The sequence below is a fragment of the Porites lutea genome, chromosome 1 (assembly GCF_958299795.1).
Source record: "Porites lutea chromosome 1, jaPorLute2.1, whole genome shotgun sequence".
Lineage (NCBI taxonomy): Eukaryota > Metazoa > Cnidaria > Anthozoa > Scleractinia > Poritidae > Porites > Porites lutea.
This window is the reverse complement of record NC_133201.1, coordinates 47,046,783-47,068,603: the sequence shown is the minus strand read 5'-3', so window position 1 is coordinate 47,068,603 and position 21,821 is coordinate 47,046,783. Positions and strand designations below refer to the sequence as shown.

The 21,821-nt window shown below is 39.1% G+C and overlaps 1 protein-coding gene across 1 annotated transcript; it reads left to right on the top strand.

Annotated features, from left to right (window-relative positions):
• Positions 1-306: 306 nt before the first annotated feature.
• On the top strand, positions 307-15,444 carry LOC140930987 (uncharacterized; the record flags this gene model as incomplete). Its single annotated transcript, XM_073380734.1, has 12 exons — positions 307-409; positions 1,263-1,665; positions 1,977-2,327; positions 2,868-2,897; positions 3,514-3,703; positions 4,641-4,826; positions 5,342-5,438; positions 5,705-5,829; positions 7,173-7,325; positions 7,526-7,694; positions 11,844-12,046; positions 13,493-15,444. Coding segments are annotated over 12 exons (2,955 nt in total), but the record flags the coding sequence as incomplete, so codon positions are not given.
• Between the last annotated feature and the right edge of the window lie 6,377 nt (positions 15,445-21,821).

Here is a 21,821-nt window from a genome sequence, read left to right as displayed (position 1 = left end):
TTCAATATCTTGCCATTCACTAATTTCAAAAGTAGCTTGAGGAATTCTTTTCCCCGGCTTCCACACACGTTTTCGGAACTCGGAATCTTCCAAAGCTTCCAATTAAAAAAAACAATTCGCTTTTTTTTGACACGGTAGATATTTTGACAGATAAGTTAATAAAAAAAACTGCATTATAAAGGGAAAGAAAAGTTTATCCCCATATAATTAACACGGATTCTTATTGAATAATACGGAAATGTATAAGAGGAATATATCACAGGACTGCAGTTACTATAACTTTTTGCATTAATTTTCTTGATTTTTATTCCAAAGATTAACGCACAGCTTCTTTTCTTTTTCCTTACCTTCTTAATTGCTTACTTTTTTTTCTATTTTTTTATAGAGCTTTATGGAAAAGATTTGTTTGGTGAGTAACGATAACGAACGGTTTCTTTTTTTTTATTCATTCATTCGTCTTTCATTTCTTTTTCTTATTTTGGGTTCAAAATAAAAGTTTTATTTTTATTTTTTGTTTTTGTCGTTTGTCGGATTGAAATAGATACTTCTCAAGACACCTATCAGTTACATTAAGGGGTGCACCTTTAAACTGAAGAGGCAGTCCTGGAAATAGGGTTGGGGTGTGCTGCTTTGTATCTAAATTGAACTACTAAAATAATAGGGCCATTTATACGAGGAAAAATAAGACGCGTCTTACATTAGACGCGTCTTGAATAAGACGCGAACTGTACCATTTATACGAGCATGTCTTATCTAATAAGACGCGTCTTAGCTAAGCCGCGTTTTATTTTAGACGAAATGTGCCGTTTATACGGAAAGTTCGCGTCTTATTTAAGACGCGTCTTATGTAAGACGCGTCTTATGTAAGACGCGTCTTATTTTTCCTCGTATAAATGGCCATAATATGTGATTTTCCCTTCCCTGATTCAAACCTGAACCACTGCTTTCAAGTAGGGAACGACAAAGTTAAAAGGTTCAAAAAATCTGTATACTGTCTTCAGGACATGCAGAGTGTAGGTATTTAACGTTATTTATGTTATAAACAGCTTCAGAGGCTAAAACCTTAGCTGCACCCCTACACCCAAACGTGGGTCAAGAAACTCCAGGGGGAGCGACAGCGTGGCAAACCCGCAGTGAATAAAAATTTTCCCCTTTTTGGTGGTTTAGCGGCGTCGATGTTCCTGCACTGTATTTAAAGTCATGGCTAAGCCGATGCTAAATGAAGAAAACGATGATTGCATCTTCTCTTTCTGTGTTTGCAGAAAGTTACCGAGAGTACTTCACAACTCCCTACTTTGTGTTCATTCGAGATACCCTCAGCTACCTGGCGCTGCTTGGTTTGCATTTTGCTCTTTGTCTTGAGACCTCAAGCATCCCGTTCAGCGGTTTAGAGTGGACGATATTGGTGTTCTTCTTGGGAAGGATCTTGATGGAAAGTCGACAGTTCTTAGGTGTCAAAGAACACCAGATGTGTACGCCTGTAACTGCTAAGAAATCTAAGGGGTCAAAGTCGGAAGAAAAGACTAAAGAGAAGAATCGAACGGGATTCACTAAAATCTGCGGCGAAGAAGAGGAAGAAGAGAAGAAAGAAGAAGGGAAAAATGAAAAAGAAGCGACGCCAACAAAAGTAGACATTATTCTACATAGATGCAACAAATATTTCAGGTAGCAGACCCTACTTCTTCCATTAAAACACACACTGGTCCGACTTTCAAATCTGATCACTAGTGTCAATATTCGTGTTAGATATGGTGTGTTTGAGAATATTTTTTTCAAGTGTAATTTACAAGTGTAGCTATTGTTTTCAAACTCTAAAACAATGGCTACAATAGGTATCTCTATTCGGTAGTTGAATTGTCTTTTAATGTTAAAGATGTTTATCTTGAGAATGAAAAACAGATTGAAAACGAGGAGAAAGAGACCAAAAAGAAAGAATAACTGTCAACAAATCCTTATCTTTTATTTTAATCCTGTAGTGATCGATGGAACATTTTGGACTTCATCACCCTTTTGAACTACACGGTGACCTTTCAATTAAGAGTAGTCACGTGGGCCTTGTCTGAATCGACCACTGACAATCGAGTTCTAGTAATCGCTGGATATCTGTACGGTCTTAACACCATGTTCCTTACGCTTCGAGTCTTTGGCCACGTGTTGGAAACTATCAAGGGGATTGGCGACATTCAGATCGCTTTGTTTCACATTTTTGGCGACGTGGTGACCATCTTCTGGCAGTTTATTGCAACTATTTTGGCGTTTTCTATCGCCATCACAAAAGTGTTCATGGCAGAAAGATCATTCATTTCTAAAAACAATGACACCGAATCGTGAGTACAACATACATTTCACATAAAACACCCTCCACCAAGACAATCCCCAGCCCCCATAAAAATGCAGGCAAAGTTCTTTTGGTTTGCAGAAAGCAGTTACTTGATTAACATCTTTGGTTGGGAAATGAAGAAATGGCTGGTAAAAGAGTTCCTTTTCCCATCTTTTGTTTGCTATTTTGTCGCGAAATGTACGCTGTTTTTTTAGAGTATAACCTTAAGTGTTCGCCGCTTCTACTCCCACAGTGGGAAACGAGTTCTCAGATTATGACTTAACTTTACGTTAGACACTTTATGAAAATCAATTTTCAAAGCTTCATAGATCGAACTAACGAGACTACTTGTGTTGACGGTCAAATACAGTAAGACTTACTGCAGGAAATAACTGCCGAATTTTAATACAGCTATGTTGTCTCCGCATACATTTAAATTGAATGGTTACACTTGATCGTTCCCCTCTGTTCGGTACGTTTTAAGGAGAGAAAACAAAAGCTTGGTAAACTATAGATGTATTATCACTTTGTTTTTGTTTTATTATAGTGCCTGCAAAATGTCCAGTGGGTTAGTTTGGTAAGTAAATTTTTGATTCTCCGTCACCGGTATATAACAACACATGTCAAAAAAGCTATTTTATAGTTATTATGTTTCACGTACTTTTTCTTTTTATTGTCATGGGCGCGTCTGATTGAAATAACCTGGTAAAAGCGTATGAACACATTTTTCTTGGCTTTAAGTTTGTTTAGAAAAAAATAAGCCACCTCTTGGTTCTTCTTAATTTCTAGCGACTTATGGATATTGAAATTATCGTTAGAAGGATCAGATCAATTTAGGTTTCTCGGGAAACTGACCACCTACCCCTCCCCTAAGCCAACATTTTTCCCTAAGAGAGACGTACGTGCCAATGTTAGCTTAGGGGGGGCGGGGGGGGGGGGCGGTTAGTTGGGAAGTTTCCCAGAGACCTAAATTGAGCCGAAAATCTTCCCTTTACTCATTTCTCACAAGCTTCTTGGGCCATCACGATGCCTTTGTATAGGGCTGTAACTTCAAGACCGCGGTGTCGAAATTCTGGAGCTGTATGACTGAATTCACATAAGAAAAAAGGTACAATGATGGCATCACACGCGACAGCTTGTAACTCGGCTCAAAAAACTAACATTTTGTAAAATACTTTGTTATCATCCATCAGTTGGTGGAGCGTGGTGAAGCATCTTTCTTGGTCTTTTCTTGGAATAGCGACGCTGGACCATTTAGAATCAGAAGACAGTGCATCAACCACTATCGCGCACTTCCTCTTTGCAGCCTTTCTTATCATGGGAGTCATTCTTCTCGTTAATATGATGATAGCCCTACTGTCTAACACTTACCAACGAGTGAAGGTAAGGTCGACCGAAGATCATCCTTTGAAATCTTTGAGACATTTTCTCACACATTTGTCTTCGAAAGAAGAATATTTGTAGTGCACGCAGCAAAGTAGAAAATGTCGGGCACATGGTCTCAGCTTGAGACGGAGACAGATATTATGGGCAGTCGTACTACTAATTATCGGAAGCCAGCGTGGCTGAGTGGTTAGCAGAGTCACCAGGTCTGAAAGATACCCTTTCACTAATCTTTCCGAGTAAAAGGAGTTCTACCATCCTCGTTTAACTCCGCGTCTCCATTCAACTCTTCCTCTAACCAAGATTAGACTACGAGCAGTCTCTCTTTTTCTTCAGATTTAGCAAGAGGAGTGCTCACGCGAGAAACGAGGGCGAGCCCAAGAAGAAAAAAGAGCGAATGCTTCCATAGCCAGCGCACATGAATTATGCGTTGCGCTCACTTTTTCGCCCCTCTCCCGTTTCGTGCCTTCCACAACGCGTGTGATCATTTTCGTGTCTCGTGCGTTTCAGTAGACGGACTAAGAAAAAAGAGAGACTGCTAAAGATGGGATATGAGTTCTATTACGTCCTAATTCAGTTAATTGGATTGTTTGCATGATTATTTGTGCATAGTATCTATAAACTAGCTGGAGTAGCTAAATGTACGTATATAATCAAAGTATTTACCTTTTTATACCGTTTCGCATATTTGCTTTAAGAGTAAATCATCGTTTTGTTATTTGGCGTAAATTGAAGTTTATATCCTTCTTGGAATGAATATATAGACACTTTTGTAGGATGAATGTAGGATGACCGCTTGTTCTTAGCTTGTTCTGCTACGTTGCGGGATGCGCTTGTGGTGAAATTTACCGTAATGTGTTAAAAATTATACTTTGTAGTTCAAGATTTCTTTAAGATAGCAGCTAATTAAGATAATCGTTTTCTCTCGTTTTTTGAGGATAACTCCATGAAAGAATGGTCGTTCAAGAAAGCCATTACCATCCAGACATACAGGGCATATCATCCAATACCTGTGCCCCTTAACCTTATATCTAATTCATTTGTGTGGATAAAACGGTTGTACCTTCTTTGTTCGAGGCGCTGCTGCGACGGACAACAGGATAATAACACTTTCAGTAGTCGAGTGAGTAACTTTTAACTAGGGGTGTACCGTCCATTTATACAAACCACTCGGGTAAAAATTTTGTGCATGTACATTGAACTACAAAATTTGACGTGGTGGTAGAACGACCCGCTGCGAAGTCTATCCAAATCAGCTGAACAGAGTTCGAACGGATTGGTAAAATTACATCGTCTCAAACCACAGTCCATTATCATCTGGAGCTTCCCAAACGGAATGGCCCAACCATTTAACTTTCCGGAATTTTCGGTTATCCGATGTAGATGGTAGTACCCTAGGACACCATAGAAGGAATGCGTTAGATCAACGGGGTTGCCAAAACACATTTATTGCCTAATAGAGCAAAAAATGATATTCAGTCAGCTAACCCTAAATTCCGCCTGTAAAATGTTACTTTGTATCCTTTGGGCGTTTTGAGGCTTTTGTAAAGCAGTTTGGCCTACTTACCTTGGCAGCTAGACTTGGTGATTTATTTATTTATTTTGGATTCTCTGAACTCCTAGCTCATTCATTTTTAGAATTTCCTGAAGAAAAAAGGAAAGGCTTTGAATGAAGTTGTGGAAAAACTACAAAATGAGTACCTTTCCAGTTATGGTTACTCATTTCCTCTGACAGGTAAAAAATGTTGTTTTAGTACGTATGATCCTCAACAGCTTCCCGCCAAAATCTCCTGACTAATCCTCATCTTCGTTTATTTATTTTCACCAGTTTCGAGTCCGCTGTCATTTACCCAATATTGAGTGATCGATGATTAAGTTCAGTCGCTTTATATTCTAATTACCTTTGCTTTATGCTTTGCAGTATGCAGGTACTCTGTTTGCTCAAACGTAACGTCTGCGGAAGTAAATTAAGCACCTTTATTTTTGTTCTTTGCTATTTAGATGAAAGAAAAATGGACTTCGTTCTTCAAGAACTTGAGCGAAACAGGCAAATGGTAAATCAGATAGCTTACAAAACATTTGCAGCAAGTGGAATAAATGGTTCCATTTTTCCCGCTGGTCCCGAGGTATGCTTCCATCTCGTAATGGACATGAATTTTATGATGATTTTTCGTTGTAAAATTGGATTGTTCTAATTTATTTCCTTACCAGATTTTGTTAACCTCCACCGCACAAGTTTGCACAAAATTGTACAGGCAATCATACTTCAAGATCAATTTGGAATTTGGAATTAATTTGCAAAAGTATGTTTTTCAAAAAGTATGATAATTGGAAAACACACCAGAGCAAATAAATTCAGTCCAAACTGAACGAGAAAAGTCGTATGATCACCCTTTAATAATATATAGATTTAGCCAGGGCTAAAAGCGAAGCTCTGGTTAATAATACTTGTAAACAAAAAAATTAAATCGTGTAATGCTAAACGAGGAGGGCAATGGCCGAATTTATACTAGAGACGAGTTATCCGTCTAGACGGAGTATCCGTCAGACGGATAATTCGTCTAAGTATAAATCCGAAGACGAATGATCCGTCTGAGACGGATAATCCGTCTAGACGGATAATTCGTCTCTAGTATAAATTTGGCCAATGAAAATGGAATCATGATCAATAGATCTAATTAACAAAACAACAAAATACACGTGCAGAACGCTTTTTGTCTTTTTTACCGTTGTTTTGCACAACTACAACGCTGTTTTGTAGGACTAAAGCGTCAAACTTCCTAGTTACACATTATTTTTATGAAGGAATTGTGGTATATGCTTACCCAATATTTTGTCTTCTGTGTTCATGTTCGCTTTTATTTTTCACTGCAGCTCATTTTCACCTTACTGGCCGCTAGCATTTCTCATTGTCTCACAGCCGCTTTGAATTTTCATGTTTTTCTTCCTACAAAATTCGTCTCTTTTGTTTTCAATCACTCGCTCTAGCTTATTTACTACTCCATCTTGTTTTCGTACATCAACAGCATCCTTAGGTCCTACTAAGTGTGATCTCAGTTAATGTCGGACTTGAAAACGGATCGTATGCCGTGCTATTGTAGGCAACTACGAAGTAGTTCAGTTAATCTTTTGATGTATGGCAGACCCGCTGTAGATTTAATCTCGGCTGTGGGTTCCTTTGTCCATTCGCAAACATCAAGGTGTCTGCGAGCAGATTGCAGCACCTGATTGGTCCTTTTTTTTTTAGCCAATCACAGTGTTCCTTTCTCTGAGATATTTGCATTCTATGTCATTTTTTCAGTGCATTATGTTTCCTCGTTTTGCACTGTTTTTACTAAACACTGCATATTTGAACTCTGCCAATTCACACTGAAGAAAATTTTTCAATGTACATTATTAAGTACGTAATAATATTAGGTAAATAACGTAGTTTTGGGTTGACCGACTAATAAATAAACGCTTCTTCCAGGCCTGGCAAAAAGAGGGAATCAGAATCCAAGGATGTCTTTTAATTTGTGAAGGAAGCAAACTTTGCAGCACATGCAAAGATATAAACTATCCAGCTGAATTTCACGGTGCAAGATACAAGTTCCCTTTTTCTCCAGATTCGCCCCATCTTGAGGTACGTCGTATTTAAGTAAGCCAGGAAAAGAATTTTTTTCAAAAGAGTGGATACAATTTTTAACAAAAATTTCAGCCGAAGTATAGATTCTGATCGTCTAAATGTTATTTCAAGTCAGATTTGATGTAGCTGTGAATCTACCACCCAGAAAGCATTAGTATTTTTTTTATATCAGTTATTGCTTACATCTTTTTATCTAGGTTCTTATTCAGGAAACTGGAAAAAGACGGCTTTTAGGATTGGGTGTTGTTAGCGAAGATTATGGAAATCATGCCCTGCCGGGTTGGCTAAAAGGATCCGTGGGATATCACATTGATGAGGGAAAAATATTTGACGCAAACAACCCTACAAAGGGAAGAGAGTATGAAGGTAAGGAAAAAAAGCTGAAGAAAATTAACTTGAAGGATAACTAATCCTTTAGGTTTTCGAGTTAGTTTTAGAGACTTGAGGGAATTTCTACGTAAAAACTTCTATTGTATGACAAGACCAATGAAATTTCTTTTTTCCATGTGTTATAAATTTTCCAAATGAGATTTGAAATGGGGAACGATTTAAGGTGGCTGAACACAGTTTTGACAGTTCGTGAGTATATTTCATTTGCCAAACCATAGCAAGAGAAAGGTTGCAGCTCACAAGCTGAAACTTCGCAAGTGAAAAATATAATGATGAAAGATTTAAATTGACAGGTAAAATGTGACGTTTTCATAGTTTCTATGGCAACATGAACGACTCAAATTTCACTTTTGCTCAGTTTACATAAGATTCGCTCATTAGATTTTCCTTTAAACTTGCACACAGCTTACAATAACTTATTATTACCATTTGAAACTTATTTGACCAAATTTTAACAGACGGGATTTTAGATAATCAATAAAATAATTGTACTATAATTATTTAATGTGTCGCAAAATTCGTCTGTTCAACTTCCATTTTAAAGTTCTCATTATTTCAAATACGTTAAAAGTAAAACTTATGCCAAATATCACAAAATTTTAATGAGTAGATTTTGAGAAATCGTCTTCTGTGTATCATTACTTTTTCGCCGCCATGTTTGTTCATTGTCTCATTCAAAACACGCGCCCTCACGCGAATTACCGCTGACCGCTCGCAAAACTGTGTTCAGCCACCTTAATAATCATCATCTTACAAGAGTGAGGTTGCGAAAAAATCACGAGTCCCACGGACAAGATTTTACCTCACGCACCAATTGATACTACATGTGAGATTGAACACGTGACCAGCACACCGCATGAGCAACTGGCAAACCCTACGAGGTACTCGGTTATTTTGAGAAGGGAAAATCAACTTATCCAAGCAGCGCTCACACGTACGAAACGACTCTTTCCATCACCTGTCCTGTAACAGAGGAAAAAAACTTGCAATTCTTTAATTCCCGGCCTCGAAAGGTCGGCTTCGGAGGCAAGAACGAGATCAAGAGGCAAGAGGGCTAAGACGAATCAAGATGGCGCTTCCGCTGCAACAGACAGCAGCCGAACAAACAGACACACGTAAAGTCAAAGACTTCACAGAATCACTAAACCCAACCTGGAAAGACACACTTCGACAATGGGCTCTGCTGTAAATCAGATCGGTTCAAATACCGAGGAATTAATGGCAAAATTTCTAGGAATGATACAAACAGTCGCTCAACAAAAAGCGTCCGAGAGGGCAGTCAAAATTGAATGCAACGCTGGAATCTATGGGAGAAAACTCACTAAACGAAATATTGCTAACGGGAGAACCGTTCATCACCTTCCTTAGATGGTGATTTTTCTCACAGAGTTGATGAACTTGTAATTAAAAGACCTCACAATAAGGGTCACACTCAAGCAAGCTACAGACATTCTCATGTCCTCATGGAGAGCATCCGTACAACAACAACTTGGTCCCTTCATCAAACAATGGTTGGACTTTCTAGTAAAAGGAACAGGGATCACAGCTCGCCCACTTTGGAACTGTAATTGATTTCTTAACGTCTCTGTTTACCAAAGGTCTGGGTTATAGTTACATTAATACAGCCAGGTCTCCATTATCGTGCATTTTATAAAATAACTGAGATAGTACGCGTGATCTGATTGGTCAAAAACCTATGGTTTATTATACCGGTAAACCCATAGAAAAAGGCATCCGGACCACGAGCCATAAACAAAATCCGCTATTGATCTGCAAACAACGATTTTAGAAAGGCTAAAAAAACAGAACAAGTTACTTACCGTAACCTTTCTTAATATAAAAAGCGTTGGTTTACACATTTTATTACTGAGGGTCACAATCGCGACTGCCATAGCTTTAGAAGTTATGAAGTACAAAGCTGGAAAGCAGTTTACATTTCACGACGATGCCAAATCGCAGAGAAAGACAACAACTGTGTGAATTTCTGGTGTAGAAAGTCTCTAGGAAAACTTAACCATGTGCCAACCAGCAACAAAACGGATAGTTTTAGCATTCTTGATTTATTTTATGTCAAAATTAAATTCCTTAATGAAAGAAATTGTTCCAAAAAGAGACCTGATCAAGATATGGTACAAAATCGGCCGCTGTAGGTTGTAAACAAGCTGCCAACGATGATGAAAGATGTCAGAGTTTCGGGCTGGTTTTTTCCAACATTTGCACAAATTATTCGGTGATATCGATGCCATAACCTACCTCAAACTACCTGACTTCACAAACCGACAAATATTAGCGCCAATATGTGGCTACGGCAAAGAAACCTTTCTTCACCACTGACATATTTCCATCGGGCGCTGTACGTGCCTGTATAAAGTTACATGCGACAACTTCGTAAATGCAGCCACGTCGTTACCGCAGCATTTCTTGATCATAATAAAGTCCAGAAAACAGATCTTAAACCACTGCGGCTTGTAAAAAGTGAATGAAGTCCTCCATTACAATAACTGCCAGTTCCGTCTGTAAGCACGAAATTTTTACGGATCGACTAAACAAAATAAAGCTGCGTACAGTCTGATGTTCAATTAATTTCTACTTCTGTAGTAAACAAACCATGAACGTATTCTTTCATTGTACGTTCGCATGAATATGTGTTCACTTTTCCTGTAAAACAGCTTTCATTAGTTATCATGTAATGAGCGCAAAAACTCGTGTTTTGAAGTGTTGTTGTTTGTTGTTTGACTGAACTGAGTTTTGAGAAAGTTCAGCGCTATTAAATCGTGAGTCATGATTGGCTTATGATGACTTTAGAGAGAAGACATGACTTGATCACGGTACTAAAAGCATATTTTTTTCCCTAAAAGACTCCATTCTACTAAAAGTTATTTTATAAAAGCAATATACCACACTTTCTATGGGTTTACCGACGTGATAACCCACTTGGGATGTTGGGAGAACACTCGAAAAGCTTGTAAATCACTCGCCTTCGGCTCGTGATTTACAAGCTTTTCTCGTGTTCTCCCAACATCCCGCGAGGGTTATCACGCCGGTAAACCCATAGAAAGTGTGGTCTATTGCTTAAATGTATACAGACTCAACATTTTGTAATTGTTCGATTCATCAAGATGTGTTTGAGAATCGCCCTGCTCTTCCAAGGAACACAATTGTGTGGGACATTGTCACCTGTTGATCGATTGTCCCTTAAAAACCTTTCACTCGAAACTGTCAACTGTGGCTCTAATTAATGCCCAACGTTTGCAGACTATACATAAACCAAACCAGAAAGACATCAAGCAGCATTGGAGTTTACTACTTACCCAGAGGAACCTGATTTTAGTATAGTTTCCACTATTGTTGCTTATATTAAGAGGACTCGGGGGAACTCAGGCGAAATCAAACTGCCCTGTTTATCGGCTTTACTAAACCACACATAGTGGTGAGTAAATCTACTATTGCACGATAGGATAAGATCACCTTACAACTGAAATATAGGTGTTGATATGGCCATGTTCACACCGCACAGTACCCGAGCTGCATCCACAAGCAAAGTTGATACTTCAGTCTTTTTAGATGACCAAGTTCTACCCACCTATATGGCATCACCAACATACATCTAAATCCGTTCCTTTCGCCTCGTTTAAAATATGCAGTTTGCAGGTCACGTGCTCAATCTCCCGTAATCCCTAGGTATCTCTATTGGATCGATACACTTACAATCAATCTTTAACTTAAGGTAAGTCTGGTTTCATTTTTAATTAGCATTAGTTTTAGCTATGGCCAACCAAAGACGGGCGCGTTCTATCCACTGAAGAGCAAGGAAATTAAACAGGTTTATTCCTTGACTCGCATTCAACAACTGTCGAAAGCGTACTATACTAAAAGGTAAACTGGAAAGCAGCAACAACATGCAACAAGGTAACGGACGGACGCAATATGTAACTTCCCAGAATGTTGAGAGTTGTTGGCCAACAGTGTTAAGTCCGTTTGCACGAGGCTTAGCATTACAAATACCGAGGTCTAATTAGCCAAAGCTTTAAAGCGCTTCATATAATTCATTTAGGTCTCCTCGCCATTGTCAGGCCGCAGTGTTTGGCCAAGTAATTAAACTTATTTTCCAAATTTTCTTTGCAGGCGCCATGGCCTACAGAGGGGACTTGATTGGCTGCACAGTCAAGTTTGACTTGGCAAAAGATGGGAAAGTTCCAATCGTGTTTTATTTAAACGGAAGGCCGATCACTGAGCATGAGAATGAGATATTAATGGAGTACACTCACAATGGGAAATTGTATCCCTACATTGGTATGGGACACACAGGATTAAGAGTGCTGGCAAAGGTTAACGAATTTATTTTCATTTTATCTTTCTGTAAAGGAACCATGTTTGCCTGTGTGCATCGCATCTGCGCGGATTTAACAAGGGAATTTTGGCTTTTTATTTTGTACCCCAACGACTTTCCGCTTTGCTGGCAAAGCCTTAACCTCCCAAGTTACATGCTCTTTTCTCTTCAATTTTTTCAAAGTGATTAGAGTTCGTTCAAGATGCTCCTACCACAACAGATATCACCACCACTTTGTTTATTGCCTCTTTTCAGATATTAGTCAGTTTTCTCGCTTTCCTTTGCCAATACCCTGCTATAACCCACCGGGTGTTTCCACATCAATAATGACGATAATCTTACACCCTATGCCAGTTCTCTGTTCTTCTACTATTTCTGGTCTTCTGACCCTCGTGCAGATTTTTGCCCTCACCTTTGCTGGGTAGGGCCTCGTTTTAGGGGCTGTAATTGATATTGAATTGAAACGATGAAAACCGGCTATGTGGCCGCCAAAGTTTGTTAATTGTACAAACGCCATTTCCAGAAAACAGAGCAAGCACCAAAAAATCCTGTTTCTTGCTGTGGTATATTTTTGGGGAAGGGCAGGATTAATACGATTATTGTTAACATCATCATCATTATCATCATCATCATCATCATCATCACCACCACCACCACTATCATCATTATCATCATCATCATGGGTTTCAGAGTGGTGTTCAGTTAGAACCCTTCTTAAAGTAAGCACTTTTACAAGAAGTGCTCAGTCTTCAGATGTCCGGCAGGTTGACATCTGCAATGTCACTGAATCAGAAGCCTTTCCTAATGACGCCTAATGCGCCTATGACCACATAGATTCCTTTCGTTTTTATTTACACTATTCGTGCCATCCCTGTTTCCAGGTCTTTGTATTTGGAAAGTTTTTTAAAACACCTTGATAGAAGTCTTTTACCCACCGTTATGAGAATACACTTTTTCTCATGTCTGTTCTGGACTAGGCGAAACAGGTCCTTCATCAGATACCTCTTCGCTTATCTGCATGAATGGGCAAATCATAAAGGGTGATATAATTAGAACATATGTTGCGGCCTTGGGTCCAGTGATCTTTAGCCACTGGCTTGTTATCTTCATCATCACTTCATTTTACATCGCTGCGAGTACTTTCCAGGCGAGGCAACTTCCCATCAGGTTTCATATATTTCCCTGGTTCTGACCTTCAGCAGCGTGTCTTGATTTTCTTTCCATATAATAATGAGCCCTACAACGTTTAGATGAACGTTGAGCATGAAGGTTTAACTGGCATTTGAATTTGTTGTTGAAATATTGATTTGTACGGAATAATGAATTCTCACTATTTATTGTCTTTTAAAGTTTGTTTATAATGCCACTGGAACGCCATACGGGGAAGGTAGATAATAGCATTGACAATCAATAATTAAAGACGGTTATGTCTGTTTTCATTTAGATGACTTCCCGTCACGAAGTGGATAAAATCGTGAGGATCTCTCAATTTAAAGATAGCGATCGACTTCAGAGTGAAGAGCGTGACTCGATATTAGACACCTTGGAAGGAATCGAAAGCAAGTTTTACTTGTCCTTTCAGCGAATGAATGATGCTTTTCGACTTTTAAGCAGAGAAATACATAAGGGTACCGAAACCGAAGAAGTCATCGAAGTCTCAACATCGTCGGTGGTTGAATGTTCCTTGGATCAGATGGGCCTACAAGATACAGAGGAACTGTGCAAAAGAGATAACCAGAAGCGAAAAACCATTGAATCATCTTTTGACAGAGGAATAGATCAGGAAACCATTGTGCCAACAACATCGTCGGAGGTCGAATGTTCCTTAGATCATATGGGCCTACAAGATACAGAGGACCTGTGCGAAAGAGATAACCAGAAGCGAAAAAACATTGAATCATCTTTTGACAGAGGAATAGATCAGGAAACCATTGTGCCAACAACATCGTCGGAGGTCGAATGTTCCTTAGATCATATGGGCCTACAAGATACAGAGGACCTGTGCGAAAGAGACAACCAGAAGCGAAAAAACATTGAATCATCTTTTGACAGAGGAATAGATCAGGAAACCATTGTGCCAACAAAATCGTCGGGGAAAGAATGTTCCTTAGATCATATGGGCCTACAAGATACAGCGGACCTGTGTGAAATGGACATCCAGCAGCGAAAAAATATCGAATCGTTCTTTGAAAGGACGACCAGGGTTGTGAAGAGTGTAAAAACCGAACACGTGGGAAGAATGGACATCCAGAAGCCGACAATGGTTGAACGAAGAGAAATAGAGGAGAAAATAGTCCAGCTGGAACGAATGATGGATAGAAAATTTCACCGAATATTGAACGCTTTTCAGCAGACAATAGCAAAGGCCCAGCAACAGGATAAAATGTAATACCAAAGGCTTATAACACACGCAGTAGTTTTTGCGTTTGCTTTTTATAGTTCATAAAACTACAGGAACAGCAAGCTGCTCTTGTATAAACTGCTTAATAAGTTTTAGGAAAACCTTCAAGCTGAGCTCTCATAAGACGAAACGTAGAAAAAAGTGGCTGAACAGGAGGTTACGTAGTAAATTGTCATTCCAGCTATCACTTAAAGAATTCTTTAGATAATTCTATACTCTGATAAACACTACGTGACACATTTAAAGATGTCGGTATAAAGCATCGTTAGGCACAGAACGAAATCTTAAAGTTTCACCAAGCCAAAATACGGTATAACAGTAATGGGCAGAATAATCTTTCTTATGAAGTTAAGAAAAACCATAACCTTAACATTTATTCTACATGTAGCTAAAGCCCTCCCAAACACTCCTGAACTTCTTTGCCTGCCATAAGAACCCACCTTTGGGTAATCTTAGTCTATATTGAACAGGTTTTGTTTTTCAAACTCTATTGGTTTACAACTCAAGCGATCTTCCTAAAGCGTGTTTGTTGGATGATCAAGAGTCGAACTTCGCTTTTCATAGGATCAAACAGTCTGGCCATTTTGTTAAACAGGCAGGCCAAGTGAACCCTAAAAAGTGGATTTGTCAATAGAAATCTAGCAAAAATTTGGGAATTGTACTTTAACAAAATTCCAGTCGCAGTATCATGGTGGGAACACTGCTTTCCATAAGGACCTTAAAGCAAAGATTTTGATTAATATCTTTGTAACTTTTTTTGATTTATACTGCCCTTGGTTTAGGGACTGGATTTGGCGAAATGTATATTTTCTACTATTGTTGGACGTCCTCTAACCTTTCTAACGAAGCTTTGCCCTGCTATGTTTAAGGCTGTCTATGTGTCCTTAATTGACCATTTAACCGCTTTGATAAGAGCTAGGTATTTGTTTAACTGTTTTTTGTCAATTTTCTGTTACAAGTTCTTTACCAGTTTTGTTTGATCTGATGTATTGTGTGGAGATGAATGAAGATTAAACATTTAAAAGGAAGCCCTAGTCTAATGAACACTCATTCTACGGTTAACGACAACTCAATCTATCGAAACAACAATACTTTACAATCAACACTCTCTGAACGGATACCTCTATATATACCCGGAGTAGTCAATCCATTGTAGCACGTAAATGTCTCTAGAAAACCCAGGACCTGCATTAAGTCATAGACATCGTTCTTATAAAAGCGAAATTCCGCACGCCTGACACTCGTCGGACAATCTTTCAGAGACCTCGTGTTCCATGTTCAGTCAGGAGATCAGGGAGGCGATGCGTCAACGAAGAAAAGCTGAAAAGAGGTAGAGAAAATCTCGATTGGAGTCCGATCTTGCTGCTTTTAAAGCAAAACGTAATTTTACTACCCGTCTTATGAACAAGGCTCGGGGGGAGTTTTACAGTAAAAAAGAAGAAACTATTCCATGCAAGTCAGCGCTTATTTAACCGCACAATGGATGATGGTGTCCCACCTAATCTGGACAGTAGAACTTTCTCTAACGACTTGGGAAATACTTTGTTCGGAAGATAGATACTATTCGAACGCAGCTTGACACCAATCAGCAGACTGATTCATATCCAGAAGATGACACTCCGTCTGCTGCTCAGCAGACTGATTCACTTCCGGAAGATGACACTCCGTCTGCTAGACTGATTGACTTCCAGAAGATGACACGCTGTCTGCGTCTGCTGTTCTTGATGAGACTGTGCCATCATTCCCTACTTTTACGACGCTATCAGTTCGAGATGTTAAACAGCTTATCCAGAACTCCGCCCTCAAATCCTGCCCTCTGTGACCCTATGCCATCCACACTGGTTAGCAAATGTGAGGATCTCCCAGTTCTCCCAAAATCGTAAACAACTCATTACAGTCTGGGTGTTGTCCTGAAATTTGGAAAGAGGCTTTAGTTTTCCACTGTTAAAGAAACACGGTCTCGATGTCATCTTTAAGAACTAATCTGTTCTCTGAGCAACTTGTCTTTTGTGTCTAAACTCACTGAAAGGGCTGCTTTCAATCAGATTCATGGTCACCTGGTTTGTAATAACTTATACCCAGTTGGGCAGTATGCTTATAGAAGAAATCACAGCACTGCAACAGCACTTTTCAAAGTAATGAACGATATTCTGTTAAAAATGAACAAGCAGCACGTTACTATCCTTGTATTGCTTGATCTCAGAGCTGCCTTCGATACCGTTGATCACAGCATTCTTCTTAACAGATTATCGTCAAAACTTGGTGCGAATGGCACTGCCCTTGACTGGTTTCGATTCTATTTGTCCAGCCGTTCCCAGTGAGTCTCTGATCGTGGAGCTGTATCTGATAAGTTTAACCTGCGGTATGGTGTTCCTCAATGCTCGCGTCTTGGCCCGCTTCTCTTTACAGTTTATGCAGGCGCACTGTTTAATGTCGTCGAAAAGGACCTGCCAACTGTCCATTGCTATGCCTATGACTCTCAGTTATACATCTCGTTCAGTGCCAAGGCGCGCTCTGGCCAGGCTGATGCAGTTGCTTCTATCGAACATTGCATTCAAGACATCAGGCAGTGGATGTGTTAAGACAAGTTGCTCATGAATTATGCCAAGACAACTTCTTTTGATCGGCACCAGACAGCAACTCGCTAAAATCACAATTGATGGCATAATTGTTGGACACTCTGTCATTGCTCCACAATCTCCCTTCGGAATCTAGGTGTGTGGTTAGATTCTAACCTATCAATGGGTGATCACATAACGAAAACAAGCTCTGCAGCATTCTATTATTTGTACAATATCAGGAGGATATGGAATATCTTAGCAAAGAATGTACTTAAACCCTGATACATGCCTTTATTGCTAGCCGCCTTGACTATTGTAACAGCCTCTTATACGGCTTACCGGCGTATCAGTTTCAAAAACTGCAAAGAGTCCAGAACTCTGCTGCACGTCTTGTGTTCGAAGAAAGTAAATTTGTCATATTACACCATTGCTGAGAGCCCTACACTGGTTATCCGTACCATATCGAATTGTTTTTAAAATTCTATTGTTAACTTTTAGGGCCATTCATAAACTCGCTATGACTTACATTTCCGAACTTGTATGTCTGAAAGACACAGAGAGTACTCTCTTAGATCAAATGACGGCAAACTTGCGAACATTCCATCATGCAAGTCTCTTTCCACGCTTGGGGGTCGATCTTTTTATATGGCGGCCCCTAAATTATGGAACGATCTTCCCCTTTTTATTAGAAATATATCTTCAGTTAATGCTTTCCAGAAGGCTCTTAAAACTCATTTATTTCAGAGGGCGTTTCCCAGCTAATTTATTGTTTTTTATTCTTTTTATAAAGAAGGATTTGTAAATAGGATTTTAAAGAATAATTAGTCATTGTTTTTAGAATTTTAGACTTATTATTTTTTGACAAATTATTAGGAGCGATCTATAAATAAGACTTCAAGAACTTTTAGTTATTGTTTTTAGAATTTTTTTTTTTTGAATTGGCATATGTACTAGGATTTTAGGACTTTATTGAGTCAATGTAATGCGCAGATGAAAATTTCTTTCAATGGCTTGATATTTGCGCAATGCAAATCAATCAATAAATACACATCAAATATTATATTATGTTGTCGAGTTCAAAGGTCTTGTAATTCCAGTGGGGAGAGTCTGGGCTTCTTGTAGTGATTGATATCGTGTAGCAAGACGAATTCTTCATCGTTGATGTTGATGGGTTAAAGATAGCCGCGGTTTATAAGCAAATTTCACAAGTAGGGTTACCCTATCACCTCGGTCAACTTTACCCCGCTTTACTGACGTGTATCGCCATGCGTGAAATTCTTTGTAACGTCCAAGATTTGAAATAAAACTTGAAGTTGTCTATGGAAAACACGTTGAATTCACGAGAAAACGGGAAAATGTTATCACCGTATACAGAAAATACCTTATATTGTTCAGATGTTTGTAATTTAGCTCAGAAATTGGATAATTTTGTTCAAATTGTCAAGATTGCTGGTCACGCATGACGGAGGAAAGTTGTCCCGCCTACGGTAGGCAAGTTATCCCTAGCAAAGCGTTTACAAGGCAGGTAGGGTAACCCTAGCACTCAGGTAGGGTTACCCTAGCGCTAGGGTGCTACAAAATAAATGTCCTACACGCACAATTAACCCTGCCTGCCTTGTAAACATGTCGTTTAACAAAATAGAAGAAATGTGCGAGTGCTAGGGTAACAGTAGCACCAGGGTTACCCTCCCTCCTTGTCAACAGGGCCTAATACGACAATTTTTTTTAAGGGAATGACAGCATATTTATTGTGCTAGGTTTACACTTATTGTATCCTTTAATGGTAATCCAATCCTAAATAATATCTAGAGATAAAATACACAAAAAAAACTTGAACAATGTTGTGAATCAAAATGTTAACGCGACAAAACGAGCAAGGTTCGTAACATTCGCTTGAAGTATCGTGGACTGCAGCAGTATGAAGGAAACACAATCAAAATACGATTTACGCGAGTAATCATCAACGCGCATTCGGATCAAATTTCATGATCATTTTTGACTTTTTCATCAGTCGCTGAAAAAAACTGGCCGTTGTCGAGAGGCCTTTTATTGGCCGTTGGGGACACGCTTTAGTGGCCGTTGCCGTTGCCGTTGTAGAGAGGTGGCCGTTGTAACGAGGTTTAAACGAGAGTCAATATATGGACTGTCCACCAGGACAAAATAAATGGCCGTTGTGGAGAGGTGGTCGTTAGGGGAGGTTCGTCTGTAAACCGAACAGTTTTTGTGAAAGGAAATAGAGAGAAACATTTGTGTGTGATAATTTCCACATTCCTGTTTTTCATGTTTGTTGATCAGTTGTTGGCTCGTAGATGTGTCAGCTGATGTGTTTTCTCAGCTGTGCTATCTATGCTAAAAAAGAACAACAACAAAGGCGGACTTCCGTTATAAATCGTTAAAATCATGAAAAATCAATAATAACGATTTGAAACAGCAATTTAGTTTATCAAATTTTCACCGATTTCTGTTATAAATCGACAAAAATCACTTGATTGCTACTGATTTTTATTGATTGACTACTCCAGGCGGTGTAGTGTGAACCTAAACTAAGTACCAATAAGGAAGTCAACAATTGTCTTACAAGGAAAGCGTCTGAATTAGTCTAAGTAAACCAATTTCAAGAGCAGCTAATCGCCGAGTTTACATCAGTTCCAGATTGAAGAACCCTTAATAAAAGTTTTCTGCATCGCATAACTACTACAAAATGCAACGCTGAACTTAAAAATTAGCCTGCGAGCAGGTTCACTTCTGCGAGTTCGGGGAAAATTTTAGGCGCGGAGACGCCATCTCACGACGAGAATGGATTGAAGAATTGAAGAAAAGTGAAGGAAAAGTCACTTTTCCCAGACTCCTACCCGGTCGCTTCTCTGTATGGGCTGTGATTGATGGGAAGGATTTAATGAGTTCGAGGTGTATCGAAGGGAAGGAAGAAAGAAAAACGCACAGCGACTGGCCACTTTTCCTCCCTCCTTCCCAAGCGCTTGCGCACACTTCAAATTACCTTTCCATAAGTTCCTTTGCTGGAGTAAATAAGTGGCAACTGAGTACGAGTCTGCACTTTTCCTCGCTGGATGGCGGTTCCGCAGCCAAAATAATTTTTCCCGTGTTCGCACAAGAGAGCCTGCCCGCAGGCTATCGGTTAAAAGTGATTTTAACCGAGAGCGGATGCTATTTCCACGCTTCGTGGATCATCTCCAAATGATGAATACACTGACACAAAAGATACAATAAAGTTTACAGCGTGGAATGATATTTCCTGTTTTCCAGAATGACTTAATTATTAATTGGTTGATTTATGCGTCCTCGATAAGTAGACATATTTCTGCCAGCTATCGCCATTGACAAGTTAATAAAGCTAATTATTATAAGAGGGTTGATAATATTATTCACTGGCGCCCCGTCTTTTATACTATGCACAAACTGATGTTTCTACTAAGACAGGCGTAAATCTTTGCTTTCCATTACAAGGAAATTTTATTAGTTCAGAATTTGTTTTATAAATAACATATTTACATGTAGCACAAATAGGTTTTTATGTTTCATGCCTATTGGTTATTTTTTGTGTTTTCTGGGTTTCCACTGTTTTAATTTTGATAAATTTCGTAGCCTGTTCCAGGCGTACCTCTCTACCCCACCCCATCGTTTTTTCAAGTTTCCTGCTCACATTTCCTTTGCGCCGTCCCTACAATCTGAACGGCTGGAACAGGCTATAAATTTCGTGACACAGGCACACAGCTCCTTTAAAGACCAGCAAAAATTAAGATTATGTTCACACTATACCAAATAGCTTTTTCGCCGGCACGTAAAATATACCGGATAGGTCTTCTGTTCACACATAAGAACGGTGATTTCGGCGGGATTTCTGTAACGGACTGCCCCACGCCGATCTCTAGAGTGAAGAGTCACATATCGGATTCGGATACGGTGTTCATACTATACCGGGTAGGGTCGGATAGCTTTTCGAGCCTAAGTGCCAATAAGGAAGTCAACTATTGTCTGCTAAAGAAAACGTCGGAATTAGTATAAACCAATTTCAAATGCAGCTAAACGGCGAGTTTACATCAGTTGGAGATTGAAGAACTCTTGATAAACGTTTTCTACTTATCATTACGCTTACATTTACATACAAAGGAAAAAAGGTTTGAAAGCTACAAATAATATCATTACGCTTATACATAGAAAAAAAAGGTGAACAATGAGCAGTGGGGGTTTTCCTTTATTCGCATTTTAGTCAAAAAGTCAATTTGCTAGCAATCTGTGTGCAGACGTCTGCCACGGCCTCATACACAATAGCCACGAAAGTCTAACCAAGAGGTTGCAGATTCAAGAGTACTAAGAAACTCTTTAACAAGTTTAACGCATTTCCTTTTAAAGCGTGTTCAGAAAGAATAATAGATTTTCACTTTCTTAGCGCTTACAAAATTCTCAGAGAAACAATTTTGGCGGTCATATTACTTTGCTATATTGGGTGCTACGCGGTGGGGACTGAGAACTGGTAAAATAGACTTCCCGACAAATCGAGTTCTTAGTCGGTTTCAAGACAGAGAAAGGAAGCTGTCCTGTGGGGGCCGCAATTAATACAACTGATACCAGTAAAAGGGAATTACAATTATTTTACACTGTCTTTTAAAATAAAGCTTCACGTTTCACCCTCAAAATACTTTGCTTTTTCGTTCTTTTTCTGTGCTGCAGAGAAACTTGGCAACAAAATTATGGCTCGAGGCTGTCCACTAAAGGAAAAAAAGATTCAACAACCACAAATAAAATAAATAAATAAATTGAGGCAAAATCTCAGTCCACACAAACATCTCTTT